The sequence below is a fragment of the Mauremys mutica genome, chromosome 5 (genome assembly GCF_020497125.1).
Source record: "Mauremys mutica isolate MM-2020 ecotype Southern chromosome 5, ASM2049712v1, whole genome shotgun sequence".
NCBI classification, from domain to species: domain Eukaryota; kingdom Metazoa; phylum Chordata; order Testudines; family Geoemydidae; genus Mauremys; species Mauremys mutica.
This window is the reverse complement of record NC_059076.1, coordinates 72,880,875-72,899,403: the sequence shown is the minus strand read 5'-3', so window position 1 is coordinate 72,899,403 and position 18,529 is coordinate 72,880,875. Positions and strand designations below refer to the sequence as shown.

Here is an 18,529-nt window from a genome sequence, read left to right as displayed (position 1 = left end):
ATCAGAATTGTTTTGCCTCTTTGTTTACCATAGCAATTACAAAGGAAGATGGAGCATGATGCATGTAAAAGAATTCCACACCCATAGGTAGGCAACTGATATTTTTTATCTGTGCTGGGGGATGTAGTGGTACAGAAGCAGGTGTCTGCCACAAGATTCTGGCTGGATCCATGATGGTCTCATTAATTGGGAAGGCTGACTTCCCTACTGCAGAGGCTTGATGTATGTGCACCAATTTATATGTCCGTTCTTGTCCCTTTGCCATATGGACTTGGATGGTCTCTGCCATCCTCTTTAATGTGTGTTGGAAACCCTAATAGTTGTCCATTTGTGGGGTGTGGGTTGGCACTAAGACCTCATCAGGTGATGAGGAAGAAAGAATGATTGGTGCTGGCAGGTTGTCTTCCAGTGCCTGCTCTTCCATTACCTCCTCCTCTGCCTGTGGTTGAGTGGGAATCAGAAGGGTTGTTAGGGTAACTGAATGTGCAGTGTCATGGAGGAAGCAGACTTCTGGTGGTGAGGTGGCTTCCTGGGGTTAAAGTTGCTGTGAGCCAACCAGGGTCCCTAGGGAGGCCACATGGGCATCAGTGTGTAAGAACCTAGAAGCCAGGGGATTGGGAACCATGAGCCTGGATTCTTTGGATCCCAATATCTTTTGCGTGAGCAGTGTCTGGATCCTCTACAAGTTGTTGAGAGCTGTGGAGACAGGCTGGGTAAGTAACTCTGTTGCTGAATTAGACTTTCTTTGTCCTTCAATTCCAAAGAGGAATCCCAGAAGAATGTATAACTTGGAGCCATGAGATTTTCCCTCAGAGATTTAGGGATCAAACTACAAGATAGATCATTGTGTCAACAACAGGGACAATTGTGGTTCTGGGTGAATCTGCAGGTCCACTGGTGCCAGTATCTAAATAGTGCCAGGCAGGGCAGCATGTACAGGTGCACGGGAACTGGTTTTGTCAGGACACTATGCCACAGTGATGGTGAACTGTCCTGATTGGCTTGATTCCAGTGTCAAAAGAGAGTCAAAAAGAGTCAGTGCCTGGACCACTGAAGTAGGCAGTGCCATGGGGGTGCTGTACTCTTTCCTGAGGTTCTGGATTTTGGTGCCAGATGCTTCAGTGCCATATGGTTTGAACTGTCTTGAGAGTGAGCTTCAGTGGGATCCCTTTTGGGTTGCAAAGTCTCAGACAACATTCAGTGCCAAGGGAGGTTTTCCTGTTAGAGGAAACTCTGTTGAGCGACCTGCCCAGAGGTCTTCTAGCTCCCTGCAGTCTGTCTAAGGACAATGCTATTGTCATGCTTGCTATTTGAATTGGAGCTCTTGAATGCCAAGAGGTTGCATTTATATGCAGGCTTGGAAGATCCCTGTACACTGGAATCTAGTGAGCCTGGTTCAGAAGTGGGTCTCATTGACTTGGTCATTAGGAAGACCTAAAGGCAGCCCTTCCTGTCCTTTCTAGCTTGGGAGCTGAAGGACCTGCATATTACACATTTACTGGGAATAAGTGATTCTCCGAGAAAACAGAGGGACTTCAAGTGTTCATTTGAAGCTGGTATAGTTCGCTCCCATGAAGGGCAGTGTTTTAATCCCAGCAAATCAGATGACACCATACTACCCAGGTGAGCTCTAAGAACTAAAGATTGGAACAGGCAACCAAACTATAATATAAACCCATTAGCTTAAACTACAAGAAGGGGCTGGCAGTCTCTTGGACTGTTGGGCTCCATCTCTAAACCATGAGAGGAACTGAACAGCAGCAAGCACACCTCTCGTTTACATGCCCTTGCAGTGGAGCACAAGGACTGAATAGCACATGCATGCCTTATGGATACTGCTGGCCAAAAAGACTCCCACCTCTAGTATATTAAGCACATGCACACATCAGAGGAATGTGTATATGGACAATCACTTGCGGGAGCACTGCTGATTCTATTGATATCGATATGCCAAGGGCTTTTCTCATAACACCAAGTGTATTAAATCTAGAAACAGAATTTGAAACAGTCCTTATTTTCAAAGAATACTAATTTCCATTTTTTCAAAGGAACTTATCACACTGATCCGCTTTGTTTTATAACATCTAAAAAACAATAACTTGAGTAGAGTTATTTTGCTACAACGAGACATATTGTGGGGGAAGTTTTCAGTAGTGCCACAGAAATTTAGGAACACAGCGAAATTGGGCTTTTAAACACAGCGGGACTAAATTTTTTATGCAAAATCTTTTTTCACACAAAATGCAGTCTTTGATTGGCTAAAACAATTATCAAATTCAGGTAGACTTTCGCAAATTATTTTGGTTAAAAAATCTGGAAATGTCAAAACAGTTTCAGCATTTCTGAAATTAAACATTTCCACGTTTTGTTTTGGAAAAACATTTTATTTTGGAATTTCAGTCAATTTTATTAAAAAAACACTTTAAAATGTTTTTTAAAAAACACAGAATCAAAATAAAATGTTTTGTTTGGCACTGAAACATTTTTGTTAGCACAAAATGAAAATTTTCTCTACATATTGGTTTGCCAAAAATTACTACACATTTTCATTTTGGATCAACCTGAAACAATTTTCTTTTTCAATTTTTTGGACCTGCACACAAACCAAATAGTCAGTTATTTGTGCAGCATTAGCATAAAATCCCTTAGTTACCTTTGAATATCTCCTCCTTTAGCCCAATTTATCTGACCACCATATAACCAAACTCCTAGTTAACCAATAGTCAATCACAGCCCACAATAGCAATGCATACCATATGTTACTCTCCTGCATATCCAAAGGCTTCAGAGGTCTCTGAAACCCTTCAGAAAAATTGGATTGTACTGTAATTTGACATCCTTAACAAATATAGACTAGTGTATAATTATAACCCAAACCCCATAGTTAATACCAGGACTCACTGTTAAACCTCGTGAGAGGCCAGTTTGAGCAAATATACTGTTTTCAACTTTCTTTTAAGGTTGTTACCTAGCACATCTCACATTTCAGGCCTCAGTAAACCATGTGGGGCAGTTGCAATAAAAATAGGCACAGATGCAAGTTTTGTACTTATTCCCATGACAACTGATGCCCAAAATAAGTAATGGGATTGCATGCAGCAATCTGCACACCCACCTCTTCACATCCTCTGCTAATCAATATTTTCAAGGTCCAAAACTGAGGCACTGTGTCTGGGGGCACAATAGGGAAGTGTTTTGCTGGGGGGATAAGGGAGGTTGGTGGAGAAGTGAGGTGAAAAAAGGAGCACCTTCCTTCTCTCTTCCAGCCCAGTTTCATAAAACACATGGTGGAAGATCACAGTTATCCATATTAGCCCTTCACTGTTTTTTCCTAGTCCCAAACCCTTCCTCTTGAACCTAGATTTTACCCTAGATCCCTCACATGCACACCACCAGTTCACCTACTCAAATCCCCAGCTGATGCCGTTCCCCCATATTCAATCCCGCCAATTCACCCCATGCCCGCCAGTGCAGGATCTCAAAGCCCCTAGGCTCCTCTAACCAAGTCCTATCAGTTCAGAAACATCCTGCACAACACCTATGTCGCAGGCAGAAAATTATTTTCTTCTGCCCTAACTTCTTCACATCTGAACGCTTGCTTATTTATGAGTTCTGAGCCATCTCCTGTCTGACACCTCAACGCTCAGAACACTCCACATTCACACACAACCCTTCATGTGCAGAAAACCAGCCGCAGGCTCAGAGCCCTTTACTTTGCTACCTGTCATCCTCTACCACCAAGCTAAGAGGCATCCCCTCCCCCATTTGTTGTTTGATCTGGGAAAGTAGGAGCAGAGGCAGCATATGAAAACAGCCCTATACTCTGCTTATGTGAGAATGAACAGAAATAACCCTGCTCTGTGCCTCCTCTCTGCTATCTATCACTTATGTGCTGCAGGGCCAGGAGTCCCCTGCCAGGCAGCCAAGTGTATTACATTACAGTGGCTGGAGCAACTCTAGTCATACCAAGAGCTCTCACTGGCAGCAAGTAATGCTACATTCTGTAGTTTGAGACAGAGAATACAAAGTTGGGACAGTAATGGTAGTATTTAGCCCTAGTAGGTCCTACTAACTAGTTTTTCCCTTGACTTAATCTCTGGAGAAAGGGAGAGGAGGAGGGTTGGCTGCAGTGCTCTTATAGGACATTTGCCAAGCAATCTATGCAAAAGCCTAAACAATTGCTTCAGAAGAAGCCATTTTCTTTCACTCTCACAGAACAGGAGCTAGAAGGTGCCATGATGGTGATTTTAGTGATTTCATGCACAAACATAAAAATGGTATGGCAAGGGAGAACATATATTCCAATTCCTACAACTTCTAGCTGATAGCCAAAAAAGTCCATAACACAACATGTGAAGAGTGAAATAAGGATGTAGAGAGAAAAGTGCAAATGGAAGGACCATTTTCATGCCTGCTGAGTTCCAAGAGTCATACCTTCTGAATATACCAGAAAGGCTCACTGGAACTAAAAGGTGCTTATTTTGAGCCAGCTCTGCTTACATTTAGGACAGCTTGCATCTGGGAAGCTAGACTGAGGAAACCAGCATTTAGTGGTCTGGTGTTACAAAACTATGCAAGTAGAATTTGGGTGATGGAATTTTGTGGGGATTGTTTTTCCTCATTAGCTTGCAAGTTGCTCATTTTCTGAGAATAAAGATCGTTTAAAGGTTTTCTCAGTGGGGATCTCCATATTGGTCTGAATGGAATTTACTGTTTAACGAATACAGGAATGGATGTAAAGCACAGTGCAGAATATGAAGCCTGTGATAAAAGAATAGATTGTCTTTAAGGGGGTTTCATATTACCAATGTGCTCCAGAAACATTGTTCTATTTATGGCTTCAATGCAAACACAAAGAGCTAGTGAATCAAAAGATTATTTTTTCATATGATTCTTACCAGGTTCAGCTGCAGACCGGGGCTCTGGATATCACATTATCCAAGGAGAAAATAAACAAGAAAAATGTATTAGAAAGAGGTTACATTAATAAAAATAATAGAAGTTCTGTATAGAAATAGTACAGGCAAGTACAATATCTATGCAGATGATACTGGCAGGAAAAAATCAAGGATGATTCATATCACCTGCCTATAATAGTTCTTCTGGAATTAATTTACTTGGTCTGTATTACTATTACCCAAATAAGTGGATAAGAGGTTTTCCCTTTATCCAGAACTCAATCCTTATGGTGGAAAGTGACTGCTTTGACTGACTGAGGCTAATTCCACGGTGCTTTCTTGAGAATATATGAATATTATTGGGCTAGCCAAAGGGCTATGTCTTACTTTTCTGGAGAATTCTGAAATCTGGAGAATCTTGGATTTCAACACCCTGTCGAAACCACTCGACGTGCAATGGAGGAGCTCCCCTGATTCTGCACTCTAGTACAACAACCTGTCCTTCAGATGCTGTGGAGTTTTGCAGCTCCTGAAATGTGACAAACATACTTTAAATTAACAAAAAATCCCACATACTTTAAAAGACTCAAATCAAGCTTCCCTTCCTCACCCATCCTCAATTTCATTGTGTCATAACATTCTGCTGATTTTCTTTTCGAAGAACAGTGTTTTCAGTTGGAATATGTTTAATACAGGGTCTATTTTTGAATACATTCTTATCATGGTTCCCGAAGAAGTAGTGCACTGCTTGTTCTCTAGGAGGCTGATCTTCTCAAAGCAACATCATTGAGGAGAAAGTGGAAAATGGTTAACTCCAAACATCCACAAAAGGTGGATGTCATCTTATTTTTTACCCCATGGTGTGAAATGAAGAATTTTCAGCTGGCACACATCTTTTAAGATGTGCATTTTGTTAACGACATATTGGCTAATCTGTACATGAGAGAATAAATTGTTCTTGTTAGTCAATACATATATGTTAAGCACAGTATTAATATAAGTGTTGGGAAGTTATGTTAACTGAATGTATTATACCTGCCTCACAATTCTGTCCAGCCACGTCAAGCATACCATAACACCTTGCATTAGCTGAAGTAAGCTTTGGCTTAAGTAGATAGGAAAACTGTCAGCATCAGGACACTAGTGTGTTACCAAGCAACAAGTAGGGAGTTACTCTCACAGGTTAATAGTAGAATGTCCCAAAGGGAAAAGGACAAGATATATGAATGTCCTATCCTGGTACAAACCTAGAAGGTACCTTCATGGACCAGTACCTGAAAGGCTAGTACCCAAGACAAAGATAAGGAAAGGAACAGAACAAGTAGTTAAAGAAAAGTGGAAAAACTGGTGGTTTGAATTTTAGTGACATGTAAAGAGTTTTGTAACTTCTACAATCATCCTATAAATACTCCTAGCTAAAATGTGTTACTTGATGAGCACATCCGTTATTGTTAAAATAACTTCAAACCCATTAGATTTTATTATCCAGGATGCAATCGTGGGAATGGGTCTTTCTTATTAGCATGTGTTGCCAAATGTTTTGTTTTTAATTTTTGTAGCCATGGCCAAGTACAACAGTGATAGGTATGCTACAAACACATAGAAATTCACATTTAATTCTTTAAAACATTTCAATAGAGCAGAAGAACAGGAAATTCACTATTACAATGTAAAGCTGCTTTTCTTAAGTGGCCACTAGTACCTACAAAGAAAAGGACACATAAAAAACTATATAAAGTATATGTTTTAATGCAATTAAAGGATTCATGCATTATTAGAGACTGGAAAGTAAAATGTAGACTATATATAATGATAGAGAAAACAGACCTTTGTAAAAATGGGTGTGGAGCAGACAGGCTTGGATCCATCTAGTCGGTACAGATATGAAGTAGGGCTTTGGACCTAGAAAATAAAAAATGACAGTCACTTGAAGCGCTAAATGTATTATTACTGTAAAGTTAGAATATGCTCTGATAATATGATCAATATAGATGTAATGCAAATCCAACTACATAATCCTGTAAAGGAGTTTTTATTATAGTATAATCATTGTGCGACTTTACTATTTCACATATGTGTACTTCTGCAATCAAAATGCAAGATTTAAAGGTTTCGATGCTCCACACGAGAATTGTGTTTCCAATTACCTTAATGAGTTGTGTGTGTTTGGTATCTGATCATCTTTAAAATATCTCCCCAAATTGAAGTACTTCTGCATCTCCTATTATTACGTACCATATAACAGTATAGTATGTTATTAAAAAAAAAATCTAAGAAGGGCTTGTAACAAAAGGAGAGAGGAAGAGGAGTTATTTTCAATTAAGTTAATATTGAGAGAAAATGTGATTGTCTAGAGACCAACATAGATACTTTATAACTTACAATCACTTTAGGCAAACTTATTTCCAACAGCTGATGTAAAAAACAGCAAAGTATAACTGAAACCACAACCATTTGATTTAAGTTAACCACAGAAAATAAAAATGAAAGTCATTTTGTGCTAAAAGTATGTAATTAAACATCATATGCATAGGGAGTTCTTAGCAGTATAAAAAGAATACACATAAGAATTATCATAAATCATATTAATGTACCATACTGTGTAGTGTTCAGTACATTATCAAGTGCTCAGATATTATGGTTACGACTGTGGTGTAAAAACCTATATAGCACATTTGTGCACATGCTCCAATACTTTATTTGCCCCCATTCCGTGTAAGTAACTTCAACATCTCTTTTTTTTACTAAATTAATCTTCAGATTTCAAATGGCAGTTTAATGATTTCAAGTTAAATAATATGAAGTATGATCCCTCACCCTCCAAAATGGCAATTCCGCCCCCCTCATATTTAATTTTGAGAGAGAGATTTAATATATTTGACTGACTTAACATGACGTCTGAGTACCTGCTGAATGGGTACAGAGATAGGCTGAATTACAGCTGTGGTGACTCCAGCCTTTGGAGTAGAAGATCCTATTGTTAAGGAAACAGAAGTGGTTTTCTTCTGGGCTCTGGAAAAAAAGGGGGAAAAAAACCCATTTTTTCAGATCATACAACAGTTATCGAATGTGTTACTTTGGAACCAACGTAAACTCAAAATTCTTACAGGATTTGAAAGGGATGACACTATATTTTATTTGCAGTGTTGTTGTAGCTGTGTTGTTCCCAGGATATTAGACAGACAAGGTGGGTGAGGCAATATCTTTTATTGGACCAACTTCTGTTCGTGAAAGAAACAAGTTTTCCAGCTTACACAGAGCTCTACAGACCAACATAGATGTCTGAGTACCTGCTGTAAGGTACTGAGTACCTTCAGGAAGAGCTCTGTGTAAGCTGGAAAGCATGTGTCTTTCACCAACAGAAGTTGGTCCAATAAAATATTACCTGAACCACTTTGTCTTTCTACTATATTTTATTGTCTATCCCCCCTCCTACCTATCTTTGTCTCTATGCAATTTATAAACTCATGCTGATCACACTGCCAAATTAAAATTACAAAATCAGCTTCCATCTTAGTCCATGCTCATAACCTTCCAAAATATTAACTTTGGGCAAAGACAGAGAATATCAGCCCAAACAGTGAATATGTTGGAAAGTTTGAACTCAATCCCTTCATCAGCTGCTTTTCAGTTATGGAAGTATTTAAATTGTAAAACCAAACATTTTATTTAAAAACACAAATTTCACATCCACTCAAGTCCTCTGAGGATTAATGCTTTTGTTTTGGTTTGGGGGATAGATTCTAGAAAATTGTAAAAATCAATCAGTCATGGTTTAAGTGATATCACTTCTGAATGTGCACAGCTGACATCTTGTAAGATTTCATAAAGTTAGATCCAGCCTATACCACCCTTACTCACAATGAATAAATACTCACTTTTCCACAAGTAGTCAATTTTCTTCAGAATGACTACTCAGAGTAATCATGGGCAAGGATGGTAGATCTGATCCTTAATGATGCCCACACTTGTAACACTGTACATTTTCTATACCTAATCAAAGAAGGAGACTCGACAAGGACAGGAGATGCAGCACATACACTGTTGCTAGCACAATATGTTTGACAGAGATTATTTCCATGAAAGAAACCAATAAAATACAATTCTGAACATCCAGGATAGGAGAAAGTGTTGAACATAAACAATGTAAGGCTTCTTGCATTCTAAAATACTTTGCAAATTCTACAATTTAATCTGGAAAATAAGTTGCTCTCTTTTCACATTGCAAATAAACAGTTATCACAATATAAACAGATATATTACTGCTTGTTTACATTTCAGAGAAAACTCTTATCACTACATCCACCCTTTTTCTCTTCTTCTGGGAACATCCAAAAACTTAAAAACTAAGTAAGATATTTGATATAGGTGAGCAAGCAACAACATTTTGTTTTGGGTAAAATTTCACAAAGTTGTAAAATTGTTCATTTTGCTTTTTAACTTTCAAAAATTTACTTTTCCAAATTTCATATATATCAAAATTCAAACTCTCTTTTAAATGGGAACATTGGTATATATACACCATGCTTCCCCCTGCCCCAAAATGTTTATTCAAATTCAGTATTGCCAAAATATTTCCAAATATAAATTTGGCTCAGCTAAATGACTGGGAAATTTACCCCTTTGTCATGGAGATGTATGTATTATATATACTAGGGCTGTCAAGCGATTAAAAAAATTAATCACGATTAATTGCACAATTAATCACACTGTTAAACAAAAGAATACCATTTATTTAAATATTTGTGGATGTTTTTTACATTTTCAAACATATTGATTTCAATTACAATGCAGAACAGAAAGAGTACAGTGCTCACTTTACATTTATTTTTATTAGAAATATCTGCACTCTAAAAAACAAAAAGAAATAGTATTTTTCAATTCATCTAATACAAGTACTGTAGTGCAATCTCTTTATCATGAAATCATATCATTTGATATCATTACAAATGTAGAATTATGCACCCAAAAAACCTGCATTCAAAAATAAAACAATGTAAAATGTTAGAGCCTGCAAGTCCAATCAGTCCTACTTCTTGTTCAGCCAATCACTCAGACAAATGAGTTTGTTTACATTTGCAGGAGATAATGCTGACCACTTCTTGTTTACAATGTCATCTGAAAGTGAGAACAGGTGATCTTATGGCACTGCTGTAGCCAGAATCACAAAATATTTATGTGCCAGATGAACTTAAGAATCATATGTCCCTTCATGCTTCAACCACTAGTCTAGGAGACATGCATCCATGCTGATGACGGGTTCTGCTTGATAACAATCCAAAGCAATGCAGACCGATGCATGTTCATTTTCATCATCTGAGTCAGATGCCACCCACAGAAGGTTATTTTCTTTTTTGGAGGTTTGGGTTCTGTAGTTTCCACATCAGAGTGTTGCTCTTTTAAGACATCTGAAAGCATGCTCCACACCTCGTCCCTCTCAGATTTTGGAAGGCACTTCAGATGCTTAAACCTTGGGTCGAGTGCTGTAGCTATGTTTAGAAATCTCACATTGGTACCTTCTTTGCGTTTTGTCAAATCTGCAGTGAAAGTGTTCTTAAAATGAACAACATGTGCTGGGTCATCATCTGAGACTGCTATAATATGAAATATATGGCAGAATGTGGGTAAAACAGCAGGGGACATACAATTCTCCCCCAAGGAGTTCCATCACAAATTTAATTAACACATTATTTTTTTAATGAGAGTCATCAGCATGGAAGCATGTCCTCTGGAATGGTGGCTGAAGCATGAAGGTGCATACGATTATTTAGCATATCTGGCCATAAATACCTTGCAATGCTGGCTACAAAAGTGCCACGCAAATGCCTGTTCTCACTTTCTGACGGCATTGTAAATAAGAAATGGGCAGCATTATCTCCTGTAAAATGTAAACACACTTGTTTGTCTGAGCAATTGGCTAAACAAGAAGTAGGACTGAGTGCACTTGTAGGCATTAAGGTTTATATTGTTTTGTCTTTGAGTGCAGTTATGTAACAAAAAAAAATCTACATTTGTAAGTTGCACTTTCACGATAGAGATTGCACTACAGTACTTGTATGAGGTGCACTCAAAAATACTATTTCTTTTGTTTATAATGTTTACATTGCAAATATTTGTAATAAAAATTATATACACCTTGATTTCAATTACAACACAGAAGACAATATATATGAAAATGTAGAAAAACATCCAAAAGACTTAATACATTTTAATTGGTACTCTACTGTTTAACAGTGCAATTAAAACCGCAATTAATCACGATTAATTTTTTTAAGTTAATTGTGTGAGTTAACTGTGATTAAATTGACAGCCCTAATGTATACAGATAGTAATTTTCCAGCCTATATTAAACCTTCTTCCACAAGTAAGATAAATTGACTTTGTTTTTTAAGAAATTTCCTTCACTATAAGTTTTGTGAGTACAGTCAAGTTAATCTTCGTATAGCTATTTTCTGCATGCATTATACATCAACATATTTTCTTTTAAACAGATGTCCATTAGTCTAAAGTTATTTTCTGTTTTGATAGCGCTGAGCCTACAGTAAAGCTTGCATGTAGCAAGTCCCAGGTTCAAGGTCCGGTATTGTACTTTAACACAACTTGATCATTGATTAACACCAGTTAGCCTCTTCTTTTGGAGTAACCTCAGTAAGGACAGATGTAGCAAAACAGTTTTGCTACCATTCTTATACAGTTATATAGAAAATTTGTATATCACTGGTGTTTCTGAGCACACTTACTGTGGCATAGCTCCAGATTTTGACTTGAAAACTAAACTTTCACTCTCAGAATCTGTTGAGCTGACACCTGGAGGGGGAAAAAGGGTATATTCAGTGCTGTTATATACACTCTCCAATCTCCACTATGCTTAATTTCAAAAGTAAATACTATACTTCTTTAGTAGTATTCTGAAAGCATTACACTGAATTGACTTATAGGATGTAGTATAAGTGAAATCATTTCAATGCAGAGCTGGAAATTCTTTTTTTTGAAAAATACTGTAGCTTTTCTTTTTGCCTGACATGTCTTTATGATCTTTAAAGAGTTTGGGAGTCATGACTGTGCTGATATATATTATTAGAGGTTAATTGCTAATTTGATCACAAATTGTTTTTCCTGGGTTTTCACATTAAGGCAAATTAAGCAAAAAACCTCATGCATACTATTTTTATGTAAAAGATGAGTTAATGGGCCATATTCATTCCTACCTGGTTTAACATCATGGAAGTCTTTGGAGAAGTGGCAACACGTGGGGGGAGGGGTATGTGGGTCACATGTCTCCCCTCCCCCCTGGATTTGCTGCTTGGCTAGTCCTAAGCATGCTCAGTAACATTGCTGAGGCTGGCTGCCCTCACTCTGCCCCTCCTCCCCCCACTATCGGCAGGTATGAGTCATCTCTGCTTTAGAGATATACCTACAATGAATTTGGTACTGTCAGATTAATTGTTTAAGAGGATGCATTTTTTAATCCATTCCAGGAAAGGGAATTTAAGGAATTTAAGACATTGAAGGAAGCTGCCGCTGTATGCTACCTAAAAAAAAATAATACTATGCATGCTATACAAGATTCCTGAAGGAATCACTTACTGTGCTATTAACGTATGTAAAAAAAAAAAAGTGATGTGTGTGACTTTTCAATGTCTTTGTGGGTCAAACAAATGCAGACTGAAATCTATAGGCTGCTAACTAGAGGTTTTCCTAACAATTCATCTGGGATTTCCATTGTCCCCAGTTCATAGCAAGAATGATATCAAATGATACACTGTAGCTATTAAAGTTATATTAAATAAAACTGCCAGTAGAGAGGGAAATTTCATTCTACTTAATGTAACGAAGAGAAGGTTAAGGGGTGACTTGATCATAGTCTATAAGTATTTACACGGGGAACAAACATTTGATAGCAGGCTCCTCATTTATCAGACAAATATGTGAAAAGATCCAATAGTTGGAAGTTGAAGCAAGACAAATTCAGACTGGAAATAAGGCACATATTTTTTTAACAGTGAGGCTAATTACCTTATAGAAGAATTTACAAAGTGTGTGCTGAATTCTCCATCACTGGCAATTTTAAAATCAAGATTGGATTTTTTTCCAATTTTGTAATTCAAAAGGAATTATTTTGGGAAAGTTCTTTGGCCTGTGTTGCATGGGAGATCAGCCTCAACTATCAAAATAGTCCCTTTTGGCCTTGGATTCTATTAATAGCTATGAATAATTAGCATGGCTATATTTTTGATAGATTAGAGAAAAAGGTGATCATTGGGCAAGATCTGGATATACATAGACCTGGGTTTCACCAGAGGCTCCATTTGATCTCACAATGAAAGAAATTATATTACCTAACATATACTGTGTTTTTTAAAATTAAAATGTCAGCATTAATTCAAGATTTCCAGTAAAACATTGTGACAGTCTGTATCTTTATGTTCACCATTTTTACAAGACTATGATAAATTTTGTACAAAGTATACCTTGAGAGTTATCATTTGAAAGCTCAATTTGCTTATCATTATTGTCCTAGTAGAATATGTGTGGCAACATTGTAAGCAAAGTTATAAAATTCTAGTTTAAAACATGTTCCAAGTCTGGGGAAACAGCTTCAATCCAGTTCCCTAGAGACAGGCTAGCCAACACCTCAGCTAGGTGTCAACATAATCAAATGGACCACCACCTGGTTAAGCAGCTATTCTTTGGCAGGAAAAAGGGTGTAAGCAAGAAATTTACACCTTGCCAAAGAAACAGACTGGCTATTGCCTGAAGCTCAGCTGGAGATGATTTTCAAAGAAGAAAAATGCTATAAGGAAGGGGAGCAAACTCCTCAGATTACCTCTCTCTCCTCAACTCTAGTCACTGCATCAACACTTGAAAGACAAAGGAAACATCATTGAACTGGGGGAAGAGTTCTGGCTGAAAGGAATCCAGCCAGACTGCTGTAAGCATGTTGTGAGAGAAACCTTTTGCTTTAAATTCACTCAGCTTGTTAAGTTAGGTATTAGTTTGTGTTTTACCTTTTATTTCTTTGTAACCAATTCTGACTTTTATGGTTCATCATTTGTAATCATTTAAAATCTGTCTCTGTAGTTAATAAATTTGTTTTATCTAAACCAGTGTGTTTGGGAACTTCATTTCGGATAACAAGATTTGTGCGCCTCATTTTCTATAAATGAAATGATGGACTTTCTATGCGCTTCTACTGGGCAATACGAGATGCACATTTCTGGGAACAAGTCTGGGGTAGGGGATTTGCTGGTGTCACTCTGTATTATAATTCATGGCTGGCTGGCTGGCTAGCTATAGCACTCATTCAGTATATCTGGGGGTCATTTATATGCTGGAAGCTGAGTGTGGGCAGACCAGGAGTGGGTGCTCTCACAGTGAAGCAGTGTAAAAGGCATCCCAGATTGGAGAATTGAGGGACACAGCTGTTCAACAGTCCAGACGGTACCCTGGGTAATGTCACAAGCATGTTTAAATAAACTGGTCATAATGCCCAACACATTACTATTGCATCAGGTTGATTTTTAAGCTTTCGTCTGTCTGTCAAGTAAGGCTTTACACCAGTAAATATAAAAATATTTGTAGCAATGACACCATCCTTTTATATCCACATACTTATACTTGTTCCAGAGTGGCAACGAGGCTTATCCTCCTGCTGGTTTAAGTGAACAGGTGCAGCTCAGACATTTATAGATAAACTTTAACCTTAACTATAACTCAGTATAGCATAACATTTGCATGCTAAACTGCCCACTCTCAGTTCAGAGACTATTTATATTCATCTACATGAATTATACTCATCACCAAACTACTGCTGATGACCCTGCATAGCCTTCTGAGAAACAAAAGGCTGCCTTTAATTTCCATTTACCCACTTCGTTAATGATTGCTTGAGATTCTGGTTATTATATGCACAGATTTTAGTTCTTCCTTTAATGGGAAATTTGAAAGAAATGTAATACTTTGAAAAATATCAGAATTGGGGTTCCAATTGTGATGTTTGCCAGTTATCACACTCAGAATTTAATCGGGGCATTCTGTGCAACTGGAAATTTTAATATAATCCATGTATCTGGAAACATCTTGAACACGGGAATAAAGCTTTTTCATGCTCTTGTTTCATAGAAAGTAATTTTGTTTAGATCCAAATCTTCGATATACCTGGTGGGGGTGTATGGATTTCTTCCTTAGAGATGTGTGAAAATGAGAAATTATTGTTGCTTATTCTGCACCTAAACTCAAAAAATTGTGTTTGATATAATCATAAGCAACTAGTTATTAGTACATCACAAAGACTGACTTCTGGGGAAAGAAAGAATCATGCAGATACCTAAATATTCAGTCTATATTCAATGTTGCTAGGCTATAAAAATTAGGAGGCAGGTGTGTTGTAATAACTGGGCCTACAAATTTACCCTAATTGTGAGCTCAGCTGTGAAAAGCAAATGAAAGTTTATAAAATGTCACAATAACCTAAAGCAATAAATTGATGGAGAAAGGTGCAAAAGGGAAACGAAAGACTGAATTAGTACAAACAAAAAGGCCCACTGATATAAATTCAAGGAAGGACTGTGTTAAGCTATTATGCCGAGTAAACAAGAAAAGTACGGGACAGAAATTAATGAACCAAAAATCAGTGTGTCAGAAATTAGGGCTAATTGGTCAACAAAACAGCAAGGGGATGAGCTATTCTCCCTGACTCCTTTTTGTGGTTCTTAAAAAGAAAAGACTTTGGGAAGAAGTTAGCAGAAGCAGCAGCTGTCTGACAACGGTTGCAGTGAGCGTTATCATCATGGCTGCTACTCCCAAAATTGGGTACCCATAAGAAACTTTCATGTAGACTCATGAATGAAGGAGAAAGTGGTCTTGTGTGGGTGGGGCTTTAGAGAGAAGAGTGTTTGAGGAATGGATGTTAACAGGACATTAATGTACAACAACATGCTAATATATCTCAATGCAGAATAACAACTCTAGATCTATTAGAGACTATACCAGGGGTAGGCAACCTATGGTTCGCGTGCCGAAAGTGGCACGCGAGCTGATTTTCAGCGCCACTCACACTGCCCAGGTCCTGACCACTGGTCGGGGGCGGGGGCTCTGCATTTTAATTTAATTTTTAAAAGAAGCTTCTTAAACATTTTAAAAACCTTATTTACTTTACATACAACAATAGTTTAGTTATATATTATAGACTTAGAGAAAGAGACCTTCTAAAAATGTTAAAATGCATTACTGGCAGGCAAAACCTTAAATTAGAGAGAATAAATGAAGACTCGGCACAGCACTTCTGAAAGTTTGCTGAACCCTGGACTATACATTCATTGGAATGGGGATTTTCCTTTGTATTTAAGTACTGAATATTGAAAATACAACACTTAGAAAATGATAAAAAATAGTACTAATGCTAAATTATGCATCTCTGTTTAGTTTCTAATTATTAATGAAAAGTGGACTTTTTGTTGGTCAAGAGCTCATCCTTCTAATATGTTGATATCCACACACATATGTTACCAGTGTTTACGATATCTATCTATTTTTACATATTTAACTGTTAAATTTTATTTTAACAGGCTGCATTTTTGAACTGAAACCTCCCAAAGAAATAAATTATGACAAAAATGGTTGAAAGAACAATAGTTGCTCAAAGGGAAAATTAGAATTAACTCAACTATGCCTTTAAATATGCCATAATTAAAAACGCCTTTGAGTGTCTTTCCACAATAGTTTAACTTCAGTTGTTTAATACAGTACTTGAACTATGAGCAATCTTGAATTCAAAGAAAGATGAGAAGAATTATTGGCATTTGGTTCTGGACATGCCTATATTTTAATCTCACTTAAAAGCTTTAGAGAAGCAAATATTTAAATCATGCAGGCCAGATTCTCACTGCATTTATTAGGTGACTGTCATAGGTCTCACCCCCACTTGGAGCTGTTGGGTTCACAAGATGGGGACCTGCATGGATCCTTCTAAACTTAAATCCTAGTTTAGATCTGGTAAAAGCTGCCACCACCCAATAATGTACGTGTATTGGGACACAGTCCTTCCCTAAAATCCTTGGGGATCCCAAGAGCCCCAAATCCATGGAGTTCTTACACCTAGGAGAAATAAACCATTCCCCCCTTCTTCTCTCCCCCCTCCCTTTTCCTAGGAGAGATACCGGGATCCAACTACAGAGGGATGCCTCCCTCCTCCCCTTTCCCTGAGAATACCCAAGGAAAGATCAACCAAGTCCTTAACAGAAAAGATTTATTAAAGAATAAAAAGAAAGTAACTTGTCTCTGTAATACTAAGATGGAACAATACACAGGGTCTAAACTTATCAATCTCTGGAGAGAATCCCCCCTCCTTTCTTTCTCTGTAAAAGCAATAACAGTACAGAATTAAAGAAATTCTATAGCAAAACACAGAATTGCAAATACAGAAATAAAAGTATAAGAATACTAGTTCCTTGCTAATACTCACTAGCTTGAATAGAAGAATTTATTGCAGAAACCTGGGAGGACTTGATTAAGATGTCTGGACTCTCTTAACTCCCAAGAGAGACTCTCTAAAAACAAAAGAACAGAAAAAAAAACTTCCCTCCACAGGGATTTGAAAATATCTTGTCCCTGATTGGTCCTCTGGTCAGGTGTCCACAGGTACTGCTTGTTAACCCTTTACAGGTAGAAAAAAACCTTAACCCTTAACTAACTGTTTATGACAGTGACTATCAGAATTTTTTTGTTTGATTTAGTACATTCAATTAGAAATTAAGGCCTCAACTTTGCAAACAAGTGAGGCACTTTACATCTGTGAGTGGTCTCTCCGAGTTTATTCTGTTTGTAGGATTGGAGTCTAAGTTTGGATCATGACACTACAAAAGGTTACAGTGTCAAAATGGCTTTCATGCCAAAATAATCCTAAGTAGAGGATCACACAATTTGTTGCTTCTGTAGGCCGGGACTCCTTTCATTCCTCCCCACTCCAAGCACCCTATGTGGCACCTTCTCATCCCCTTCTATTCCAGGGACTCCAGGGAGCCCCATGGGATCTGTGTACACCCCTCCATTCCTCATTTCCCCCATAACAGATTCCTGCATTCTCCCACACATTTCCTCCTTCCTCCCCACACCAGCATCTACCATCCATCCTCTCTCTATGCCAGCATCTGTGTGAGCCCCCATTCCACTCTTTCTTCCATTATTTTTATTTAATTTCTGTCTGGAAGATACTTCATTCAGGGTGTCAATGTTTTAAAACTGTACTGGGAGGATGAGCAGAGCTGAGCTGCCATGATTGGTATGTCAGAAGGTGTTAATGGGTACCATCAACTGGTTCTTTGATCTATAGACTATTGGAGCCCTAAGCTCTGCTAAGCAGATGCCAAAGTGCCTGTGTCTCCCCCATTTCCTCTTTCAGTTTGCCAATTTTTCCCAAAATCAATATGGTTCTCCCCATCGATGTCTAGAACCTTCCCTGAATTTTTAGAGACACAGAAATGCCACCAAGTTGAGCGTAAAGCCTAGCTTGACTCATCCGAAAATCTCGACGCAATAAAATCATAAACGAAACTTAATGTGCAGTATCTAAAGTCAGTTCCATTTTTAAAATGGGATTTTGGCTCCTAGATGCCTACATCCCCTTTGAAAAT

The 18,529-nt window shown here is 37.8% G+C and overlaps 1 protein-coding gene across 6 annotated transcripts in view; it reads right to left on the bottom strand.

The window, feature by feature from the left end:
- PALLD (palladin, cytoskeletal associated protein) overlaps positions 1 to 18,529 on the bottom strand; it is a 328,370-nt gene that overhangs the window by 186,579 nt on the left and 123,262 nt on the right. For all 6 annotated transcript variants that reach the window (XM_045017800.1, XM_045017801.1, XM_045017802.1 and 3 more), the window contains 5 exons: positions 11,639 to 11,705; positions 7,805 to 7,910; positions 6,726 to 6,800; positions 5,286 to 5,427; positions 4,899 to 4,922 (listed from right to left, as the gene is read on the bottom strand). In XM_045017800.1, the coding sequence (XP_044873735.1) occupies positions 4,899 to 4,922; positions 5,286 to 5,427; positions 6,726 to 6,800; positions 7,805 to 7,910; positions 11,639 to 11,705 (414 nt within the window). The remainder of the gene's footprint in view (positions 1 to 4,898; positions 4,923 to 5,285; positions 5,428 to 6,725; positions 6,801 to 7,804; positions 7,911 to 11,638; positions 11,706 to 18,529) is intronic.